Raw genomic sequence first — 22243 nt, 5'->3', positions numbered from 1 at the left:
AATAATAATAATGCCAGTTATTTTGCACCTGTTTTCACAGAAAAATTCTGTTTCAAAAAACTTGAAGACAGTCAGGCTGTCACTCAGCACCACAGAACAACGTTGTCATAGCCTAAGTGCTCTGTGCTAGGATCCGTTTTACACAGTTGGAACTTTGTATTGTTGAAGATTTGGGATTTCATTACTAAATAGAGATTTCTGAGAAAAAAGTATTATCTATGTGTCTTTTGCTTTAGATGTGCATATATTTAATAAATAAGTATTAATCCAACATTTTCTTCCTGAGAGAACCTCATGTTCTATATCCAATTGGAAGGACTAATAGAACATCGTTGTCATTTTTATGATGTATGCAAATAGTGAGTTCAGTAAGTTTGTTGCATCGCATGGTCATGATCTGAAATGTAAAGCTGTGGTTGGGGAGTGAGAGGAGCATCAGGACAAGTGCAGGGTACCATTCTTGATTTTGAATGGAAAATACCACTTGTTATGAATCTAACCTGTACCACATTGTAGCTAACATTCTCCTCTCAGTCCTCATGAGATAACTTGTGGCCAGGTAGGAGGCATTCCCACGTTTGAGGTGCAACAGAAACATTTAAGTAGCTCCTCCATAGTTACAGTTGCTACAAGATGAGCTTGGGTTAGAAGTGACGGCTGCCTCTCAGTCCGAGCACTTTTCAGCAGGCTCTTGTTACTATCATTGTTCCTGTCACAGGGTACTGTTCATCAGTTTTGGTTTGTACACTTTGAATAGAAGTCACCTAGAGTGGTGTGGAAGGACAGTCAGAAAACCAGGTGTAAACTGTCAGTGCCTTTGTAAAAGTGATGTATTAGCTTTTATCTGTGTTCTGCTTTGAAAAATTTTATAGAGAGATCAAAAGAGTATATTTTAGCATATTCAAACCTGTGTAAAATGGGGACTTGAGAACCTGCTAAAATGTAGAAATCCAGAGTCAGAAATACCTAAAATTTAAAATAGTCAACTTGTCACTTTTCAGTGTATGTTGTAGATGAGTTAGCATCCAAGAACTCTTGACATTGTCTGATTCTTATAAATTTTTGTTGGCAGAGATATTTTGAAGCAGTGAACATATTTGACTGGTGTACTTATTGATATTATTGCTTGTACAGAATATGAGGCTTTAGAGTGATGCCAAATGTATACAGTGGGCTTTGCAAAACATCCAAATATCTTATTATATATCATTCCTTTCATGTTTACCTTCTGACTTTATTTATGAACAGTTTTGTTAACTATATACTTTTTTAATTAAAACTTTTCCAAATATAATTCTAGGACATTAAAAAGAACACAGAAACTCTCCCTGTTTTTTGGAGTGAATATAGAAAACCTAAATCGAGCTGGAATGTTCATTTATAGTAATAACCGTTTGATCAAAATGTATGAGAAAGTGGGTCCACAACTGAAACTGAAGTCCCTGTAAGTACGATTTTGTTTTCAGATGCACACACAGGAAGTAAGAGATGACATTTGGATTCTGTCTGTGGACTGAGATGATTAATCATAAAGGGAGCAGGTGTCACATCCTTTCTTCACGCTTCCTGTCAGTGACAATGACCTGCCTAATTTGTAATATCAATGAAGCTGCATCTGTGCTGTAAGAAAAAAGCTTGTTTTTGCAAAAAATTTTCAGTGCATTTCCTGGACAGATTTGGTGTTTTACCATTATCTGATTTAAAGGCAATGCAACAATATCAAATCTTTGAAGAGAAAGGAAAAATCTACAATCTTGTAGGGATGTCTTCTTTCATTATATGTATGAGTTCTTGCCCATTATTTGCATAAGCATATGTTACTAAAACATGTTTGCTCATTTGGAGCATAGAGTAAAACCTTCTGGTACTTTCCCAGTGGTCTGAAATCCCACAAGCAGATTGCATCAAGTATGTAGAGTCTGAAGAGGAACCACAGGATAGGACAAGAATCACAGAATAACTATGACCAATAACATTGGTTGGGAGTGCATCTATCGTCTTTCTTCCTCACTCCCAGTCAACTTACTCATTTTCATTCAACAGGTACTTATAGAATAGTGACATGTGCCAGATGCTATCATAAATGAGGCAGAGAAAGACCTACTTTATCTTGCCAAGAAATACATAAAGCAGGGAAAGGAACAAGATTGCAAACGAACTTATAAAAATATATGAATACAGCAAGAATGGTCTTTTAAAACTTAATTGACTCTCTTGCTTAGAATCACAGTCCATTTAGAACACAATGGCTGCCTATGGTCTTTTGGTGATCTGTTCTCTGCCTGGTTTGAGGACTTCACTCTTCGTCATCCCCTGTTCCTTGTGTCTCCTAATCTCATCCTCGCTTAAGGGTTTGGAATTTGCGAGTCCCTCTGCCTGGATCCTGCTGTCCCCAAATCTTACTGATGGCCCTAACGTGCCATTCAGGCATGAACTCTCAAGTCCTGGCCACAGGAAGCTCTTTCATAATTGTCTAATTAAAATTGAACCCTGCCATCAGTCACTTCCACATGTTGCTTTTCACATATTATAGAACCTGGTATATTTCCCTTAATATTGTTTATTATTATATGAAATGATGTTCTGCATTTATCTGTTTATTATTGCTTTTTGTGTGTCATATCTAGTAGAAAGAAACTTTATAACTAACCCCGGACTTTGTCCTTCTTGTCCATCAGTGTATTCCTGAGACAGAGCCCAGTGTTGAATTTGAAAGGAAAAATGAATAAATATGTAAAAGATGTGTGGCAGACATAAAAAGATCATTTAGGAAGAGTAGTAAACCAAGTGGGAGGTGTCCTGGAAGAAATAATGCCCCTAATTAGATTTACAGGATGAATAATGGGAAGTCAGTGTACTTGAGATAAGTAGGGAAAGATATGATGGACAGTGGGCCCAAACTGGGAAGGCATGACTTGTGCACCATGCCAAAGGGTAGTGAGTCAGGTGTCAGATGCTCCTTCTCAAAATGGGTTATGTCTCCAAGCAGGATTCAGCTACACACATGTGCAACTGAAAAAAAAATTGGAAAAAAATTAAGTTTATGAATCAAACTAATAACATTTAGCTGTTTACCTTGTAAGCAATCCATTTAACCTCAGATAAAGGCAAAGAAAGGTCCTTCCGTCCAGTGCCAGAAGAAGGATTGTGCCAGTTCATTGCAGGAAGACACCATTGTTAGCATCCCCTGTTAAAAAAAAGTCTCTACTTCTTCATGGACCCCCCCTGGTATGCACGAAATCTGGCACTCGGAGGGGTTCTGATGGAGGAGCCTGGGCAACTCCTCTGGCAGGACACAGACCCTGAAGGTAAGCGCAAGAAGCATGGAGGGAAACAGCCCAAAGAGGTCATGGAAAGTGTCCCACTGGCATACATTTGGCATGTGTTGGGGGCAGACCAGGCTGAATCAGTTCATGTCATCCCCTGGCAAATCCGAACACCAGAACAGAGTGTAGGTCGAGCCAGGTTTGGTTGCAATAAAAGCAGTACACAATATGGAATGCCAAGGTGAGGTTGCCTGTGCCAGATGTGATCGCAGTACCCAACCAGCACATGTGAGAACCAGGAAGGAAGGGGACAGAGTTGGCAGGGAAATAAGGGGTGGTTCCCTTGCTGGACAGCTACTCCCACTGGAGAGCGCGAGCTGGGATGGGGCCAGACCAGATTAGGCAGGGCTACAACAGCTGTGGGCCTCATGTGGACTAGATCAGGGAAAAACCAGGCTGGGCTGATTGTTTCTCCTGGTGCAAACAAAATTAGAGTGGGTGAGGGTTGTTGGGGCTTAGCCGCAGCATCAGCTGGCAGAAGCTGGCACTGGGGGCTAGTTCTGTCAAGTTAAACCACAGAACCACTTAGAGAGTGCATAATCTGGGAGTGGGAGTGGCCTGGGAGGGAAATAGTGGGCTCCTCCCTCTTGGGTTACCACCCCCCATGGGAGGGCACAAAAACTAGGACAGGGGCTGGGATGGCTAGACAGACACCCAACAACATCCATGATGGCTGGATAGTTGAGCTAGCTAGATGGAACAAGGTTTTAATACCCATTGACATGTATGAGAGCAGAAGGGGATGTGGGACAGACTGGACTAGTGTGCTACACAGAATGGCAAACCAGGGTAGGGGGCAGGCCTGGTGGGGGTTATTATGGGTCGCTCTGGCTAGGCTGCAGCTCCCACTGGTTTATGTGAGGGCCGAGTATGTGCTGGGCAGAACCAGGCTGGACTGCAACACCCACTGGTTCCAGTGGAAGTCGGGGCTAAAAACAGAACCAACCCAGCAACTGTAACCACCAGGACAAAGGACTGTGTGCCGGGCCCTGTACTTACCAGTACATACAAGAATCTGGTCTGGGAACACCTCAGACTAAGTTTCTTTGGAGATTCCCCCAATCGAGCTTTCGGTCTCAGAATCCTAACCATCAAAAGACAGAGGACAGAACAAGTTAATCAACCACCTCAGCTATATGTTGGCAATGAAAATATTGGGCAAACGGAGACTCTGAGGTGGGCTATGTCAAACAGTTAATTCTCCAACGACCTCATCGTGCTTGGAGTAGTGAGAGTGGCAGCAATTCAGAACTGTTGAACTATCAAAACCACTTGAGCAAGACCCTCGGAGCATGCCCCACATCTGGGCCCTGGGGTGGGCGACTGGGTGGGGCTTCTCCCTTAAAATCCCGTTTTACATCAGATATATTAAGGAAACAATACGGAACTAATTGTCTTGCCCATCTTCCTTTAGTGCTTGAACTTTTTTACCCTAATTATGTCAAGACTGTAAAAAAAAAAAAGGTCTCTGCTTCTCACTGCTCTGAACCCTTTTGTAAGGTGATTGGAAAAATAAGCATAGTATTTTAGTAGTGATATGCTAAATTAATTTTGTATTTTAGTACAACAGAATTAATCTGAGATCACTATAGACCTTGGATATGAAAATTAAGTTATTAAACTTTGACATGGTTTACACCAAGTGAATAAGTTTGTTTTTAAATACTAGTGATTTTAAATGACAAGATATATTTGACTTTTCTTCTTTAGCCACAAAATACATAATATTCATTTATTTTCTTCAGACTTGGCGCAGGGGTTATTGGAGTTGTTAATGTACCTTTGGACATCATGGAGCCATCTCACAATAAACAGGAATTTCTCAACGTCCAGAAGTACAATCATCTGTTAAAAGTAATGGGACAATATTTGGTCCAGTACTGCAAGGACACTGGGATCAGTGAGTTTTCGTTGGTCATTGTATATTATTTAAAATTTTTTATTTATTTGAAAGTGCAGTTGTAAAAGAGGAGGGAGGGAGGGAAGAAGGTGGTGGAAACAGGGAAAGAGATACATATGACAAACATAAAAAGAGAAAAGTGATATATTATGTAAAGTTATAATTCAGTGAAGACAACCCCTATCAATATCTATATACTAAAAATATGGATTCCCTCCTTTTTTTTAAAAAGCTAACTTCCACATATAAGAGAAAACAAATTGCATTTGTCCTTCTGTGTCTGACTTTTCCACTCGGCATGGTGCACGCCAGTCTATCTTGTTGCAGATGTGAGGATTCATTCTTTTTTATGGTTCGGTAATATTATATTTGTTGTATGCATATATTATTTTTAAAATTTATTTCTTTTATTATTTTATGATACAGTTCTATAGGCTCTGGGATTTCTCCTCCCCCTCCCCAAATCACCCCCCCAACACATATGCACACACTGATCAGTCTTCAACTGGTGGGCACTTAGTTTGATCCCATAGCTCTGTTGTTGTGAATACTGCTACAGTAAATATAGGAGTTCAAGTTTCTTTCTCTTAAAAGATGTATTTTTTTTATTTAAAATGAAGCATTACATTGAGAGAAGGATTGAAAGAGAGAGATCAGGAGCTTCTTCCATGTTTTCTACATGGGTGAATCCTCATGTGGGTACAGGACCCAAGCTCTAGGGCCATCCTGTACTGCCTTCCCAGGAACATTAGCAGGGAATTGAATTGGAAGTAGAATATCCAGGAATCAAACTGGCATCCATTTAAGATGCTGGTACCACAGGCAGAGCGTTTGCCTACTATATTGCATGGTACTGGCCCCATGTATCTCTTTCTTATGTTGAGGTCATTTCCATTGGATATCTTTCCAGAGGTGGGACAGCAGGGTCAAATGATAGATTTATTTTTAGATTTTTGAGGATTCCCTATATATTTTTTTCCATAATAGCTTTACTGATTTTCATTTCCAGTAGCAGTGTTTTGGTGTTTCATTTTGTACATGTTTGCCAACATTCATTTGTTGACTTTTTTTTTTTTTGTACTAACCATTCTTTCTGGAGGAAGATGATTGTGGATTGACTTGTGTATTTCTTATGACTAGTGATGCAGAGTATTTTTTATGTGTTTGTTGGTCATTTGTCTTTTTACCTTTGAAAATTGTCTGAGAATAGGACAAATATTGTGGTATTGTAGGTTGAGCCACCTGGAGGATCATGGGAGGCACGGGTCGAGCTGTAGACTTCTGAGTTCAGGCTGGCTCAGCCCCAGCTGTTGTAAGCATTTATGTAATGAATCAGTGAATGGGAGATATTTTGCCTCCCTCTCTCTTTTTTTAAAGATTTATTTATTTTTATTGGAAAGGCGAATATACAGAGAGGAGGAGAGACAGAGAGGAAGATCTTCCTCCGATGGTTCATTCCCCAAGTGACTGCAATGATTGGCGCTGAGCCAATTCGAAGCCAGGAGCCAGGTGCTCTTCCGGGTCTCCCACGTGGGTGCAGGGTCCAGAGGCTTTGGACTGTCCTTGACTGCTTTCCCAGGCCACAAGCAGGGAGCTGGATGGGAAGCAGGGCTGACGTGGGGCGTCCATATGGGATTCCAGTGCGTGCAAGACGAGGACTTTAACCACTATGCTATTGTGCCAGGCCCTCTCTCTCTCTTTTTCCCTCTTTCTTTCTCTGTCATTTTGTCTTTCAAATAAATAAATATGGACATACACAAAAACAAAACCATCTTCAGATATTATGTCTGTTTCTCAACTGGATTGCTTGTTTTGTTGTTGAATTTTTTTAACTCCTTATATCCTAAATAGTAACTGTTAATCAGATGCGGAGTTTGCAAATATTTCCTCCCACTCTGTTGGTTGTTTCTTCACTCTGTAATTTCCTTTGCTGAGCAGAAGCTTCTTAATTGGTATAATCCCACTTGTCTGTTTTTACTTTTATTGCCTCTTCTTTTGAGGTTTTATGCAGAAATAATTATTGTGTATGTCAGTATCTTGGGTAATATTTGTTTTATTTTTAAGGATTTATGTATTATTTTGAAGGAATTAGAGAGTGAGAGAGAGAGAGATGTTTCATTTACTGTTTCACTCCCCGAATGACCACAGTGTCTACTGTTGTACTGTTTTGAATCCAGAAGCCAGGAGCTTTGTCTGGCTTTCCCACAGGAGTACAGGGCGCAGGCACTTCGGTCATCCTCCACTGCTTTCTGGGCACTGGATTGGAAGTGGAGTAGCAGGGACTCAAATCAGCTTCCATATGGGTTGCTGGCATCACATGTGGTGGCTATCTGCATGCTGGCCCCAGTGGAATATACTTTCTAGCATGTCGTTTTTTTTTTCTTTTTTTCTATTTTAAAAAAAAAGATTACATTTTTTGCAAAATTTGCTTAAATTTGTATGATTTATTTAATCAAGTATCTCTGATCTTTTTTGTTTTTCATTTTTATTTTATTTGAAAGGAAGAGAAACAGAGATCTTCTGTTTGTTGGTTTATGCCCCAGATGGCACAACACTAGGTCTAGGCCAAGCCATAATCAGAAGAGTGGAATTCAGCCTGGGTTGCAGAGACTCAAGTGTCTCAACCCTAGCTTACACCTTTCAAGGTACACATTAGCAGATATGTGGGACAGAGTCTCAAACCACATACTCTGATCTGGATATCTTAAGTGGCATCCTAACTGTTGTGCCAACTTTGTGGTATTTAAATTCTGTGATAATTCTTATACAAGAGAACACCATTAAGGATTTGAAATTGTGTTCAACACTCCATTTTCCCTCATATTATCTTTGTAATTCTTTCCTTGTCTTGCTCATTCTTTGTGTAAGGAGTTAAGTCTTCAGAAAGAGGTGAATGTTAAATTATCTCCTTCCAGACCATACTTGGGGGCATTGTACTCAGTCCTATTTATGTGGGTAGAGTCTGAATTCTTCAGCCTGCTGTGTGGCAATTACCGTAACAGTTCTACTCAACAACTGTAGCGTCAGCAGCCTCCTCTGCAACTCTATAGGAATTTTCTATTCCTATCCTAGTTATTTCTTTTTAAAATGCTGTTTGTTTAAAAGGAAGAGAAAGATAAAACACTGCCATGCACTTGTTCTCTACACAAATGCCCTCAACCAAGCTGGGAGCTAGGAACCCGTTGTTGTTCTCCTTGTTTGTGGGGGAACCCCAGTTACTGGAGCTGTCACCACTGCTTCCTAGGGTCCAGATTACTAAGATGGTGGAAGCAGGTACAGGAAGTGGAGTTTTAACTCAGGCACTATGATGTGGAAACAAGTGTTGATCAATTAGGTTGAATACCCACTCCCTGTTTTATCCAGAACTTTCTTGACAGTTGTGATTAGGTCCAAAATAGCTATTTGTTTTTTTTTTTTTTTTACTATTAATCATTAGTAATATTGTTTTCTTAATTCTGTGTTTGTCTACACATTGATTAAATGTGTAGGATACCCTAGGATACTCACACAAAAATGTTCCACAAGGAAGACAGAGAATGGAGGAAGGGCAGCAAGCACATGTATTTGTTCATGCTCCTAACAGCTTCATCTTCAAACTTCGTTAACAAATTGACTCAAGTAATCAAGTTTAGAATTGATAGTCTCAGTAACTTTTGAGGAGATCGACCTTCAAGGTCTTTGCTCATTAGCTCCCTTAGGAATGACCATAGTTACGCGATACTTGACATATACTCTGAAAGCCAGTATTACAGCTCACATAATTTTAATGAAAAAGTATTTGGGAAGATTTTTTCCTTATAAATAAAAGATGCAATCTTCACATTTGCTGTAAATCTGATCTGTTTCTATGGAAAATTGGGCCCTAGTAAAAATCGAATCAGCAGAAAGGGAAATGGAGAGGTAATGACTTTGTGTCATTTATCAAATCTGCATTTAGTTTTGGCACTGTTGATGCTAATGCACTCAGAAATATGTTCCTTGCCCATGAGTCCGACTCCACCTCACGGACAGCTGTTCTGTTTTCTGGAGCTTTAAACATCCGTAAAGTAAAATGGAAATATTAATCATGAGCTCTGGAGAGTAAAAGGTGGAAAAGAGAAGATGTGGGAAACATTAAATGAAATTTGGACTTGAACAGAAGCAATATGTGAAAATGTAGTGCTAAACCCTTCCGCAATGGCCAAGAGCTGAACTGATCTGCTGAAAGAAAATCTATCCTGCAGTAAGCGTAATGTTTCCCAGCAGAAATCAAATTGTAAATTTTTCATTGACTAGAAAGCTAATGATTTTATAGTCCAGTTATCGTTAATTCTTTTTATCTCTTGACTGTTAAGTCTGGCTGAGGACATCCTATGGAAGGAAAGTGTCAACTCTTACACAGACAATGAATCCTTGTTCAATTCTGTTTGACAGTTTGTCTTTGTATTAAATCCTAAACTATTTCTCGTATGTTCTTCTTTTCATTCACCTGTGTTAACAATTACAAATCAGACATGCTCGACCCTCTCTCTGAATTTAGAATCTTTGGAATGCTACTGTCTGTGTATTTGTATTCACTCAAACTTACAGGTTGAAATCCTAACCCCCAGGGTGATGCTGTTAGGAGGAGGCATTTCGGGGAGATGATTATGTCAGCAAAGTCCTTGTAACTGGATTAGCTTCTCTATAAAAGATGCCTGAGAGATTCCTCACCCCATATGTTGTCTGATTTTCTCTCTTATTATAGAGCTATTGAAGATTAATGCTGAGCTCCCTTAGAGTTCCATGATAGTCTGTTTTAATTCTATCACATTTCTTCCTTTATTAAATAGCTTTAATAGTTCTGTAAAGAAAACCTTTTTATCTATGATTTTGTTACCCAATGCTATTAGTTAATGGTTTTCAGTGCTTGACAGCTGCAAAACTTTCCACTATGAAAAAATGGCTTTGGATGAAAGCTTAGTGTAAGAAGCTTTATAGATACAATTAAAACAAAAAAGATACAGATGCTTTCCTTAATTGATTTGTGTGTCATAAATGTGTACTCTGTTTAAAATTATTGGTTTTTGTTGGCTCCCAGAAAATCACAGCATGATGCAAAATTTTATTGATTTGATCTCTGTTAAAAACAGAAAAATTGCATTGCCAGATTTTTTCCATTTACTTTGCTTTCATATGATAATTGGAATTATCACTATTGATAGCACTTATACATATATTTTTCTGTCTTACTGCACTTATATTACTATGATAATGACATTTTCACATGTAGAATGAGATTTCTTATTAAAATTTCTCAGAGGTCTCCCATATTACAAATAACATATTAAAAAGGCTGTTACCATTCTTTTGACTGAAATTCAATAGCATTTCTTTAAGTTTGACTTTCCCTACCATACCTATAGCAAGAAAAGCTCTCTTATGTGGACCATAGTAAAGAGTAGGATATACTTAAAATAATCAAAATAATGCAGTAAGTTATCTATGTAAAAGAAGAGGAGGATAGGTAATAACATTGCATGGCATGTTAGATTCATGCTAAAACAAACGGGGGGATTTCAGCTACTCTTGCCAAAAAGAAAAATAAGTAGCTAAATGGTCGATTGGATATGTTAATTTGCTCTAGTATATCATACCTATAGGTATAATTTAATAATCAGTGTTCTAATTTATGAAAACTATTCTTAGACATACATGCATTTGTATGAATAGGATCAAATGTGAGTTATAGATTTTTAAAAACATTCAGTAAGCTTCACGTATGTGAACACTAGAGTCTTGGTAGAAAGATCATATGTTCTAACCCAGACACTAACCACCTACAGAAACACAGAATTCTTTGTGAAAATAATTTAGATTACTATGTCTAAATGAGAGAATCTGAAAACGTACTCAGAGGAAGGAATTTGACATTGACTACATTAAAAATATATCCTAAAAAATAGAAAGTAACAGTTATTTTTTTTTCCTAAGAAAAGAACCAGAAGAAACAATTTTCCACAGTAGTCTTGAATATTTGTCATAATCACTTCTACCATTGTTTTCCTTCTTGTTTCCTGGTAGAGGACTGTGTGGTTCTAGCAAGGAACCATGATGCTGTGGGGACCCTCAGAGCTTGCCAGGCATTTGTAATGCTAGCAGAAGTAGGCCTGGCATATTCATTGCAATTCCTGTCCTTGAATTCCTGTGCTTATTAGTAATTGCCTAAAGTGGCATTAAGCCCCATACTTACTTCTGTTAGGTTATCTAGCACTGCTAGATGTAGTTTATGGGTAGTAAAGTATAAATTTTCTCTGAAGCATTTTTAATTAATAATTTAGAATTTTCTGTCATCATGTATTAGTTAGGGGTTGATAGTAGTAAAAACTTTACAGCCTGCAGAGGTCCTTACGCTTAAGGGAGAGGGTGAGCACTGAAATGGGGATAGGATAAGTGCCAACCAAAAGGAGAAAGCTGACACTTCAACTGGATTTGAACAACCTTGCGTGAAGGGGTGATATGCACGTGTTAGAGTGAGGGGTAATGACAGACAAGACAGGACTCAGAACAGGAGGAAGATGATACGTAATTTCCTGAGAATGAGTTGTAATTTTTATCTTGAGATAGGATGCAGAACTCCTTAGATGCAAAAATCTGATTTAAATATGTTCTCCATTTGCTTACTGGTTTCTGTGAGTCGTAAGCTTCCTTTTTCATCAATGACTATTAAGCACTGCTTTAGTGCTTTATTACTGAATTGCATTGCTTCTCTTCTTGACTAATTGATTCCTTGATTATCACTGTCAATTCTGTGGACATATGTGAAATTGCTAGCTAGGAGAATGCTGTATTTTTTTTTTTTAAGTGACAGAATCTAATTGTGAACTGCTCTTGTAGTTACTTGTTTTTGGTAAATTTAGTAAATGACAGTATTTCTGGATGCTTTTTTTTTTTGGTTTTATGAGACCCTGAAAGAACTAATCAGATTAATTTAATCATTAAGAATGCTCTGCATAAAGTATTACACATGTAGTTACAGGAAATTAACTTTCCACAGCTTTTCTCAGATGTTTGTTATAGAAATTGAGACTAATTTTGTGTACATTAATCTTAGATTATGCCGTTAATTTAATGGGCTTGCTGATTCTTCAAACAAAAGTCTTGAAGATATGTACTCTTTTCCAATTCTGAGTATTACCTGTGTGTTTTCAATAGTTGGCTTTTTAGAAAAGGTTTATTTATTTGAAAGTTACAGAAAGAAAGGAGAGATTGAAAGAGGAGTCTTTCATTTGCTAGTTCACTTCTCCAAAGGATCACAGCAGCCAGGAGTGGGCCAGGTGAAGGCAGTAGCCAGGAGCTCCAACAGGATTTCCACATGAGTAGAAGGGGTCCAAATACTTGGACCATCTTTTGCTGATTTTCTGAGGCCATGAGCAGGGAGGTGAATAAGGAGTGGAACAGCTGGGACATGAAGTGCATGAAGCAAGTCCATCTAGGGTTTGGTCATTGTGGGTTCCTGCTACACCAGAGTACTGGTCCCTAGGGTTTGGCTCTGATAGCAGTGAAATAAATTTTTAAAGAACTCAACTTGAGTAGAGGAAGATAATATCATTTTGAAGTTAACAAATTCAGGGCTTCCTGCATGATTCTTTTCATAAGTGAATGGAAATATTTAATGTGTATATTAAGCATAGCTTTTTTGGGTTTTGAATTTTTACTCTTTGCTTTTCATATCTGGTGAAAGGACAGTCAAAAAGCCTTCCTGAAGACACATTAATACAGACATCAGTTAATAAAGTCTTACATTAAAGTTATCTGCTATTTTGTTTGGAGGTCAATCTAAAAAAACTATTGTTCCTATTGATTTTACCATTTATTACCAGCCTGGGATAGATAAGAATTTTTATTGATGCAAAGTTTCAGCATAGAGTACTCTCAGGCAATTCATAAAATGTCAATAGATATGCACTATCAGGTGTCAAGCATCTCTCTCTCTTGGGATATGTGGATTTTCTTCAAGATCCATTTATTAAATTGAAGAACAATTACACAGACACACACACACACACACACACACACACAAATGCAAGTCTTTCATCTGCTATGAGTGAACTAGCATATAGTCTCAGTGACTAGGACCTGTCCAGGTGGAGGCAAAGAGCTTGGAAACCTACCCATGTCTTCGCCGTGGACAGCAGCAATCCAAGCACTTGGTCCGTCTTCAGCTGCTTTCCCAGCGCATTAATGGGAAGCTGGGTTGGAAGTGGAGCATCCCAGACTCTGATATGAGATGCCGGCATTGCAGATGATGACTTAATCCAGTGTAGCACAATGTTTGGTCTCAAGTTTTTATGTATTTTTGAGGAAACAGAATTACATCTATGTAAATCTCTGTAGACTTAGTGCATGTGGGAAAGGAAAACTCGGCACAGAGGTGATGTTTTTCATCCTAGCACAATCCTTGTGACATTCTTACCAGATTGATGAATTATATATATATAGTCTTCAGGATCAACACCAAGGGAAATTTATTTTCATAACAGGACAAGCATAAATGCAAGTTATGCATGTTGTAGTAGGATCTATCTGAAGGCATAGGTGAGGTTCCCACTCACTGTAACTTAACAAAAACCATTTCTGTTTCTCTGACTACATTCTCTATCAAGAAACCACCTGATTTATTTTAGATTTATTTGTAGATTGGAATGTCTTTGAGGCCTGGTTTTTCAGTGTTTTAGCTAGTAATTTTTCCATTTGCGTTTTTTTAAAGATTTATTTATTTTTATTGGAAAGACAGATATACAGAGAGGAGGAGAGACAGAGAGGAAGATCTTCCATCCGATGATTCACTCCCCAAGTGGCTGCAATGATTGGCGCTGACCCAATTTGAAGCCAGGAGCCAGGAGCTTCTTCCAGGTATCCCATGTAGGTGCAGGGACCAGAGGCTTTGGGCTGTCCTTGACTGCTTTCCCAGGCCACAAGCAGGGAGCTGGATAGGAAGCAGGACTGCTGAAATTAGAACTGCCGCTCATATGGAATCCTGGCACATTCAAGGCAAGGACTTTTAACCACTGTGCTATTGTGCCAGGCCCTATTTGTGTTTTTAATAGTAATTTTTTAGTATTATTATTTCCATAAGAAAATGATCACTCTGTATTGACTTCTATAAACATTGTCTTTTATTATTATTATTATTGGAAAGGAAAATTTATATAGAGAGAAAGATCCTGTGTCCACTGGCTCACTCTCAAAGTGGTGCCAGTGGCTGGATCTGAGCCAATCCAATGCCAGGTGCTCAGGGCTTCCTCCAAGTCTCCCATGTGGGAAAAGGGGCCCAAGGCCTGGGGCCATCCTCCACGGCTCTCCCTGGCCACAAGTAGGGAGCTGGATGGGAAGTGGAGCATCCAGAACATAAACTGGAGTCCATATAGGATCCTGGCAGTTGCAGGGCAAGGACTCAGTCACTAGGTTACCACCCTGGGCCTGTAAACACAGTGTTAGGAATAGGTAGTGTCTTCAAGGATCTGTGTATGCAAGGAAGAAGACAGGCAGAAAGACAATTACAACGTAATGTGTAAGAGTGTGAGAATGCTGTGATCACAGCACACACAGAGAGAATCACTCTACCCTTAAGGTATGAATGCTTCTGTTCATTTAACAGCCTAGTAGAGTTGTCACTCTGTGTTTGTGTTAGGAATCACAGTTGATAACACATCTGATAAATTAACTGTGTTGTATTAACTGCTTCAGTTATGTTTACAACGAGAAACATTGTTTCACCTTCGTTTCATTCTGAGCTACATTTTAATGAGTTATTTTTCCAGAAACGGGCAGCAACATCTTTTGACAGTTTGTTGAAGTGCAGGATGCTAAAGTCTCTGAGGGGATGTGTCACATAAAGCACAGTTCCTCTTCTGGGACGATGTGATCTCTGTAACAGAGGGAAAGAGAGTATACCTCTTCAGCCTTTATCATTTTTGAAATTTTAGTAAAATAAACACATAAAATTTAGTATCAGTTTTTTAAAATGTCTAGTTCATCAGTACTAAGTCTGTACAAAAGGTAAAAACATCATTACCATCTGTCCCCAGACCTCTTCGTCTTGCAAAAATGGAGCTACTATCTATGAAACAGGAACTCCCTGTTCCGTTCCTCCTCCCACACCCCAGCAATGCTTATTCTCCTTTTTGTCTCCTTGATTTTGACTATTCTAAATGCCCCATTAAAGTGGAATCCCATAGAATTTCTCTTTATGTGACTGGCTTAGTGTAAATGTCCATAAGGCACTTTGATGTTACAGTGTGTGTCAAATTGTTTTTTGAGGGTAATTTTTTTTTACCTGTTTGTACTTAACCTTTTGCTTATTTGTTGATGGATAGTTGGGTTATTTCATATTTATGTATTGTTAGTAATACTATGAACATGAACGTTTAAATGTATCTTGGATAACTCATATTTTGTCAATAAATCTTTAAGTGTGTAATGTGTTATTATGAGCTATTGCTGTAGTGGTATGTAATAGACCTGTAGCTTCTTCCTCCTGTGTAATGGGGATTTTGCATCCTTTAGCTAGCAGCTACTCACGACTCCCACCTCTAGTCTCTAGGAACCAGTAAACTTCTGTTTTTCTAACAATTTGACATTTCTAGATTCCACACAAAAGTAACATTTCTGTACTTTTCCTCTATTTCTGACTTATTTACTTAACATAGTATTATTCAGGTTAATATAAGCTGTTGCACGCATAAGAGCTTCTTTTTTTAAAGGCTGTGTGGTTGTCTATTTCACATATATACACGTTTTCTTAACCCATTCATTAATTGATGCTCACTTAAGTTGAATTCATGCTTTAGCTCTTGTGAATAGTGTTGCAGTAAACATGAGTAAGAAGATGTCTCTCCAAAATGCTGACTTCATTTCTTTTAAGTATATAATCAGTCATGAGATTGTTAAATCATGATAGTTTCATCTTTAATTTTTTGAATAACCTTCATGCTGTTTTCCACAATGTCTAAACGTATGGACACAAATTCCTGAGCTATACTATACAAAGTTTCTCTTGCTTCCGCTTTCTCAGTAGCACTGAACTATCTATTTTTTTCTTTCTAAAAATTTATTTATTTGTTTATTTATTTATTTATTTATTTATCTTGGAAAGTTGAATTTACAGAAAGGAGATATAGAGAGAAGGACCTTTCATCCACTGGTTCACTCCTTAAGTGGCCCAATGGCTGGAGCTGAACTGATCCACAGCCAGGAACCAAGAGCTTCTTCTGGGTCTCCCACAAAGGTGCAGGGTCCCAAGGCTTTGTGTCATCCTCTACTGCTTTCCCAGGTCACAAGCAGGGAGCTGGATGGGAAGTAGAGAAGTCAGGACATGAACTGTTGCCCATATGGGATCCTGGCATGTGCAGGGCAAGGATGTAGCCACTGCGTATCGTACCAGGCCCTTCTTTGTTTTGTCTTTTGTTTGGGGGGGGGGTTAATAGCTGTTGTAACAGATGTGAGTTACATCTCATTATGGTTTTCATTGTCTTGCCTCTGATTATTGTTAATGTTGAACATTTTTTTCTCAAACCTGTTGGTCATTTATATGACTTGTCTGAAAACAGAATTCTTATTGTTAGTTATTTTGAGTATATAGCCAGAAGGAGTATTTCTTGGTTACCTAGCAGTTTTATTTTTAGTTTTTTGAAGAACCACCCTGCTATTTTCTAGAGTAGCTGCACTGTTGTACATTCCCACCAGCAGTGCACAGTGGTTTCAGGTTCCCCCATCCTCTGTAACACTTCTTAAATTTCATCATTGCCATCCCAATGAGTGTGACATGTTGCCTCACCACAGTTTTTAATTTACATTTCCCCAGTGATAACCAGACCTGAGCAACTGTCCATGTGCTTGTTGTCCACTTGTAGATATTCTTTATAAAGGTGTGTGTATTTAAGCCTTTACCCTTTCTGAATTGGGTTATAATTATTGTTTTGTTACTGAGTTTTTTTGTTTGTATGAGTGTATTTTGGTTGTTAATTCCATATTAAATATGTGAGAACTTATTCTTCCATTCAGTGTGTTGTCATTTTGGCAGAGATTTATTTATTTATTTATTTATTTATTTATTTATTTATTTATTTATGTGTGTTAGAAGATGTTTACACAGTTGATCAGGGTGAGAAGGATCAAGCATTAGGGAAAAGTGGGTGTGATCATTTTTTCCAAATTTTCTAATACTTTTTCCTGTTTCTGGCAGAAGGGGAGGGGTAAGGGGAGAAGCCCAACTACCTCAGTACCTGGGGAGTGGTGACTGGCCTCCCAGTATCAACACAGGGGCCCGATGTGGTGCGCACTCTGAGGGTTTTGCCAGGTGGTTTTGATAGTTCTGAAATGCTGTCAGTCTCACCAATCCAAAGATGAGACAATCCTTTCAATGTCCATTGGCTGATGTAATCGACCTTACAGTCTCCATTTGCCCAGATATTTGCTGTCATTGTTTGGCTGGGGTAGTTATCCAATTTGTTCTGCCCTTCTTCCTCTGGCATGGTACCAGATGTCTTCCACAGGCCCCAATGCACTGCCATATTCTCTGTGTGGATCTGTACCAGCTATCCACTGCTCCGTCTTTTCCCATTGAGGAGGAACATTTCTCACAGGTGGGCCCAAAGACCCAGGCAGTCAAGCTGGGCCCCACCAGACCCCATACCATGGGGCTCACATTCATGGCATCCAATGACAGGTAGGGCCAAGGACACAGGCCAGGAGACCTGGTTGCCACCAGATCCTTGCCTTGAGGGCTCATGGACCTGACATCCACCCCACAGGCAGGCCCATGGGCACAGGCCACCTGGCCTGGGCCCTGCCTAATCCCCATTGACAGAGTTTTTAATGCATCTTTGAAACATTTTTTCATGATCTAATTTGTCCAGATTTTTAAATTTATTTTTTTCTCTTCTTCTACCTTTGCTAACATTCTAAAAAGTCATCGCTAAATGTAATTTTTTGGAATTGTCACCCCATGTTTCCCCTGGTGTTTTATAGTCCTAGAACTTGCATTTATATTTCGAGTTATTTTTCTTTACATTTTTATAGAGAGTGAGTTAGGTAAATGTTCGGCTTCATTCTTTTGCATGTGGATAGTCAATTTTTTTAATTAATGTTTGTTGAAAATATTTTCTTTTTTGAATGGGATGGGCAATCTGTCAGTTTGGTGACCAAGGGTATTTGACACAGTGGTAACTGTCTCATGTGATGCCCATTGCTTGAGTGGCTGCTTCAAGACCTGACTCTGCTTCTCATTCCAACTTCCTGCTAGTGGCAACTCCAGGAGGCAGAACAATATGATTCAGATGGGTGGATCTTTGCTATACACTTAAACTCTGAGCAAGTTCTTGGCTTTTGGTTTCTGCTGGCCCAGTCCTTGTTATTTCCAGCGTTTGTAAGTGAATCAGTCTGCCATTGTCTCTGTGTTCTTCTCTTTGTCTCTCAAGTAAATAATAAATGAAACCACAATTTTTCCATTTTGGTTGAGAAGGAGAGAACACCTATGCTTGTGGTTACATGTACTGGCCACATGCCTAGATATATACCTAGAAGTGGGTTAGCTGAGTCTTATAAATCTGTTTTTTAGTGTTTTCTTTTTTTTGTGAGGGTTCCAAATTATTCTCTAAACTGGCTGTAGTAGTTCACATTTTCACAATATGTGTATTTGGGTTCTAATTTCTTCACATTGTCACCGGTATCTAAATTTTTGTCTTCTATTAAAAATTGTTTGAGAAGTAAAAAGGCAGAGGCAGAAAGTATGTTCCCATATACCAGTGTAGTTTACAAACACAGTATGTAGGTCTGGGCCAGGGCACTAGACAGGTACCAGGAATTCAATTGAGACCCAGCCTTTGAATATCAGGGCCCACTGCCTCCCAAGGTCTGACTAGCAGAAAGCTGGAATCAAGAACAAGAGCCAGGCCTTGCACCAAAGTGTTCATTGGCATATTAACAGCTAGATCAAATGCCTGCCAAAGTCTTTACAATAGGAGTTCTAACAAACTAAAATAACATGATACATCATTGTGGTTTTGATTTGAATTTTCTTGATGGTTGGTGGTACTGAGCATTTTACATGTCATTTGTATTTCTCTTTTGAAGAAATGCCTGCTCATTTGCTCATTTCTTAGTTGGGTTACTTGTGTTGTCATTGTTGAGTTTTCAGAGTTCATATATTGATATTCATCCTTTGCCACATGTATCGTTTAGAAATGTTTTCTCAGTTCTTCGAGTTATATCATTACTCTTGATGCCATTATTTCTTCTGCTGTGTAGATGCTTTTTTGGTGTCATCACATTGGTCTTTTTCCCCCTTTTTTCCCTTTGCTGTTTTAAGGATTTACCCTAAAATGTTGCCTATGTCGAAGTCTTGAAATGTTTCTCTTATATTTTCTTCTAACAGTTTCATATTTTCAGGTATTATGTACTCCATTTGAATTTTTCTATAGAGATAGAGGTTGGAGAGATGCCATCTTTACTATTTTGCATGGGAATATCCAGTTTTCTTAGCATCATTTAGTGAATACATTGCCATTTCTCCAGTGAATGGTTTTGCCATCTTTTGTCAAAAATCATTTGACTAGAGATAAATAAATTCATATCTGAGCTCTATTCTGTCTCATTGGGCTCTTTGTTTTTACAGAAGTATCATGTTTTGATGATCATAATTCTGATGTCTTTCTTTGTCTTTAGCTTTGCTCATGGTGTTTAAGATGACTTTGTCAGAGATCTTTCTTGCTTTCAGGTGGAACAGAATCTTCCTTTTTGCTTATTTTTTGGCTCTGTGAAAACGTGTCATTGGTACTTTTACAGGGGCTGTATTGAACTGTAAATCATTTTGTGCTTTGTGGACATTCTGACTGTACCAATTCCTCCAATCCTCAAAGCTGGGAACTACTTCCTTTTTTAAAATATTGCTCATTTTTTTGGTGTATTTTGTGATTTTAATTGTGAAGGTCTCTCACAACAATGATTATATTTATTAAAAGGCATTTTCTATTGCTTGTAGTTATTTTGGAAGCATTTTATAAATTATGAATAAATTTACTTTTGGTGCTAATGATTTTTGCATATTAATTTGTATCACTTTACAAGATTTCTTTTTGAGTTTATATAATTTTGGGGGATGGAGTTCTTAGTTTTCTCTGTGTAAAGAATTGTGCCATCTGGAATCAGGGACTATTAGACTTCCTTCTTTCCTCCTCTTCTGCTGAGAATGAATTTTATTCCTTTCTTGCCTAATGGCTTTTGCCAAATATTCCATGACTGTCTTGAACAAGAGTGATGAGCGTGAATATTTTTGTTATCTGTTTCTAGATCTCAGAGAAAGTACTTCAAGCGTTGTCTATTCAGTGTCATGTTGGATATGAGTTTATCACATACAGCCTTTATTAACTGATTTGTTCAAGGTTTTTTTTTAAAATTAGGAATGGATATTAAATTTTGAGTGCTTTTTTCACTTATTGAGATGATCATATCAGTTTTATCTTTCATCCTGTTGTGATGTGTTACTTGTATTGATTTGTATATATTGAATTATATTTTATCTTTGGGATAAATTCTATGTAATGATGATGAATGATATTTGTGATATATTGTTAGGCGCAGTTTACTAGTGTTTTGTGTGAATTTTTGCATAGATATCCATCAAGAGCATTGGCCTATAGTTCTTTTTCGGGGGGGTGGTAGTCTTGTCTGGTTTTGGAATCAAATTAGTGATGGTCACACAAAGTAAGTTTGGAAAGATATTCATTCTCATCTTCAATTTTTTTTTACAATTTATTTCTCTTGTGTTTTTTTTTTATTACATTGCATTATGTGGCACAGTGTTATAGGTACGGGGATTCCCCTCAGAACCCTCCCCCCATGGTGGATTCCTCCACCTTGCTGCATTGCCATAGTTCAAGTTCAGTTGAGATTCTTTCATTGCAAGCATATACCAAGCATAGAGTCCAGCATCTTATTGTCCAGATAAATTCAACGGCTTCTTGGGGAGACCATCTCTGGTCTGAAGGTAGAGCTGGTTGAGTGTCATCCTTATCAGTTAAAAGCCCCAACATAACATCAGCAACAATTTATAACATTATGGAATTAGTGAACATAGTATTGAGTAACCAATATGTTAAAAAAAAATGCAAGTTCTTAACCACATGAGGTTGAGATAATATTACATTTTACAGGTATTGTTTTTCATATTGACATCATTTCATCTTAAATTAAGGCAAACATGTGGTATCTAACCTTTTGGGATTGACTCATTTGCCTTAGCATTATGGTTTCCAGTTGGGCCCATTCGGCCACAAAGAACTGCATTTTGTCTTTTTTAATAGCTGAGTAGTATTCCATGGAGTAGATGAACCATAGCTTTCTTATCCAGTCTTCTTGCAAGAAATTGCTATTACATATATTACTAAAGTATAGAAGAATTTAGCAGTGAAGCCACTTGTCCCTGGTCTTTGCTTTTCTAGGAGACCTGAATACTGGTTCAGGCACAGTTTATCTTTTCTATTTTTAAAAAAGATTTATTTGTTTTTATTGAAAAGGCAGATATGCAGAGAGGAGGAGAGACACAAAGGAAGATTTTCCGTCCGATGATTCACTCCCCAAGTGGACGCAATGGCTGGCGCTGAGCCAATCTGAAGCCAGGAGTTTCTTCTGGCTCTCCTACATGGATGCAGGGTCCCAAGGCTTGGGCCGTCCTACACTGCTTTCTCAGGCCACAAGCAAGGAGTTGGATGGGAAGCAGGGCCACTGGGATTGGAGCTGGCACCCATATGGGATCCCGGAGCATGCAAGGCGAGGACTTTAGCTATTGGTACTGCACCGGTCCATTTATTTATTTATTTATTTATTTATGTATGTATGTATGTATGTATGTATGTATGTATGTATGTATGTATCTATCTATGTTAACAGTTTGTTTTCAAGCTTTCTATGTCTTCATGCTTCAGTTTTGAAACAATGCAGATTTAGAATTTTTGTGGATTTTATCCTTTTTAGATTATTGGTACGTATTTATTTATAG

At 38.3% G+C, this 22243-nt stretch overlaps 1 protein-coding gene across 1 annotated transcript in view; it reads left to right on the top strand.

The window, feature by feature from the left end:
- MORC1 (MORC family CW-type zinc finger 1) overlaps positions 1-22243 on the top strand; it is a 170374-nt gene that overhangs the window by 44996 nt on the left and 103135 nt on the right. The window contains exons 13-14 of the mRNA XM_058661335.1: positions 1301-1444; positions 5072-5226. Coding sequence (XP_058517318.1) covers positions 1301-1444; positions 5072-5226 — 299 coding nt within the window. The remainder of the gene's footprint in view (positions 1-1300; positions 1445-5071; positions 5227-22243) is intronic.

This window comes from Ochotona princeps, chromosome 3 (genome assembly GCF_030435755.1).
Source record: "Ochotona princeps isolate mOchPri1 chromosome 3, mOchPri1.hap1, whole genome shotgun sequence".
NCBI lineage: Eukaryota > Metazoa > Chordata > Mammalia > Lagomorpha > Ochotonidae > Ochotona > Ochotona princeps.
Note: the sequence above shows the minus strand (reverse complement) of the source record. Positions and strands in the feature narration are given on the sequence as shown.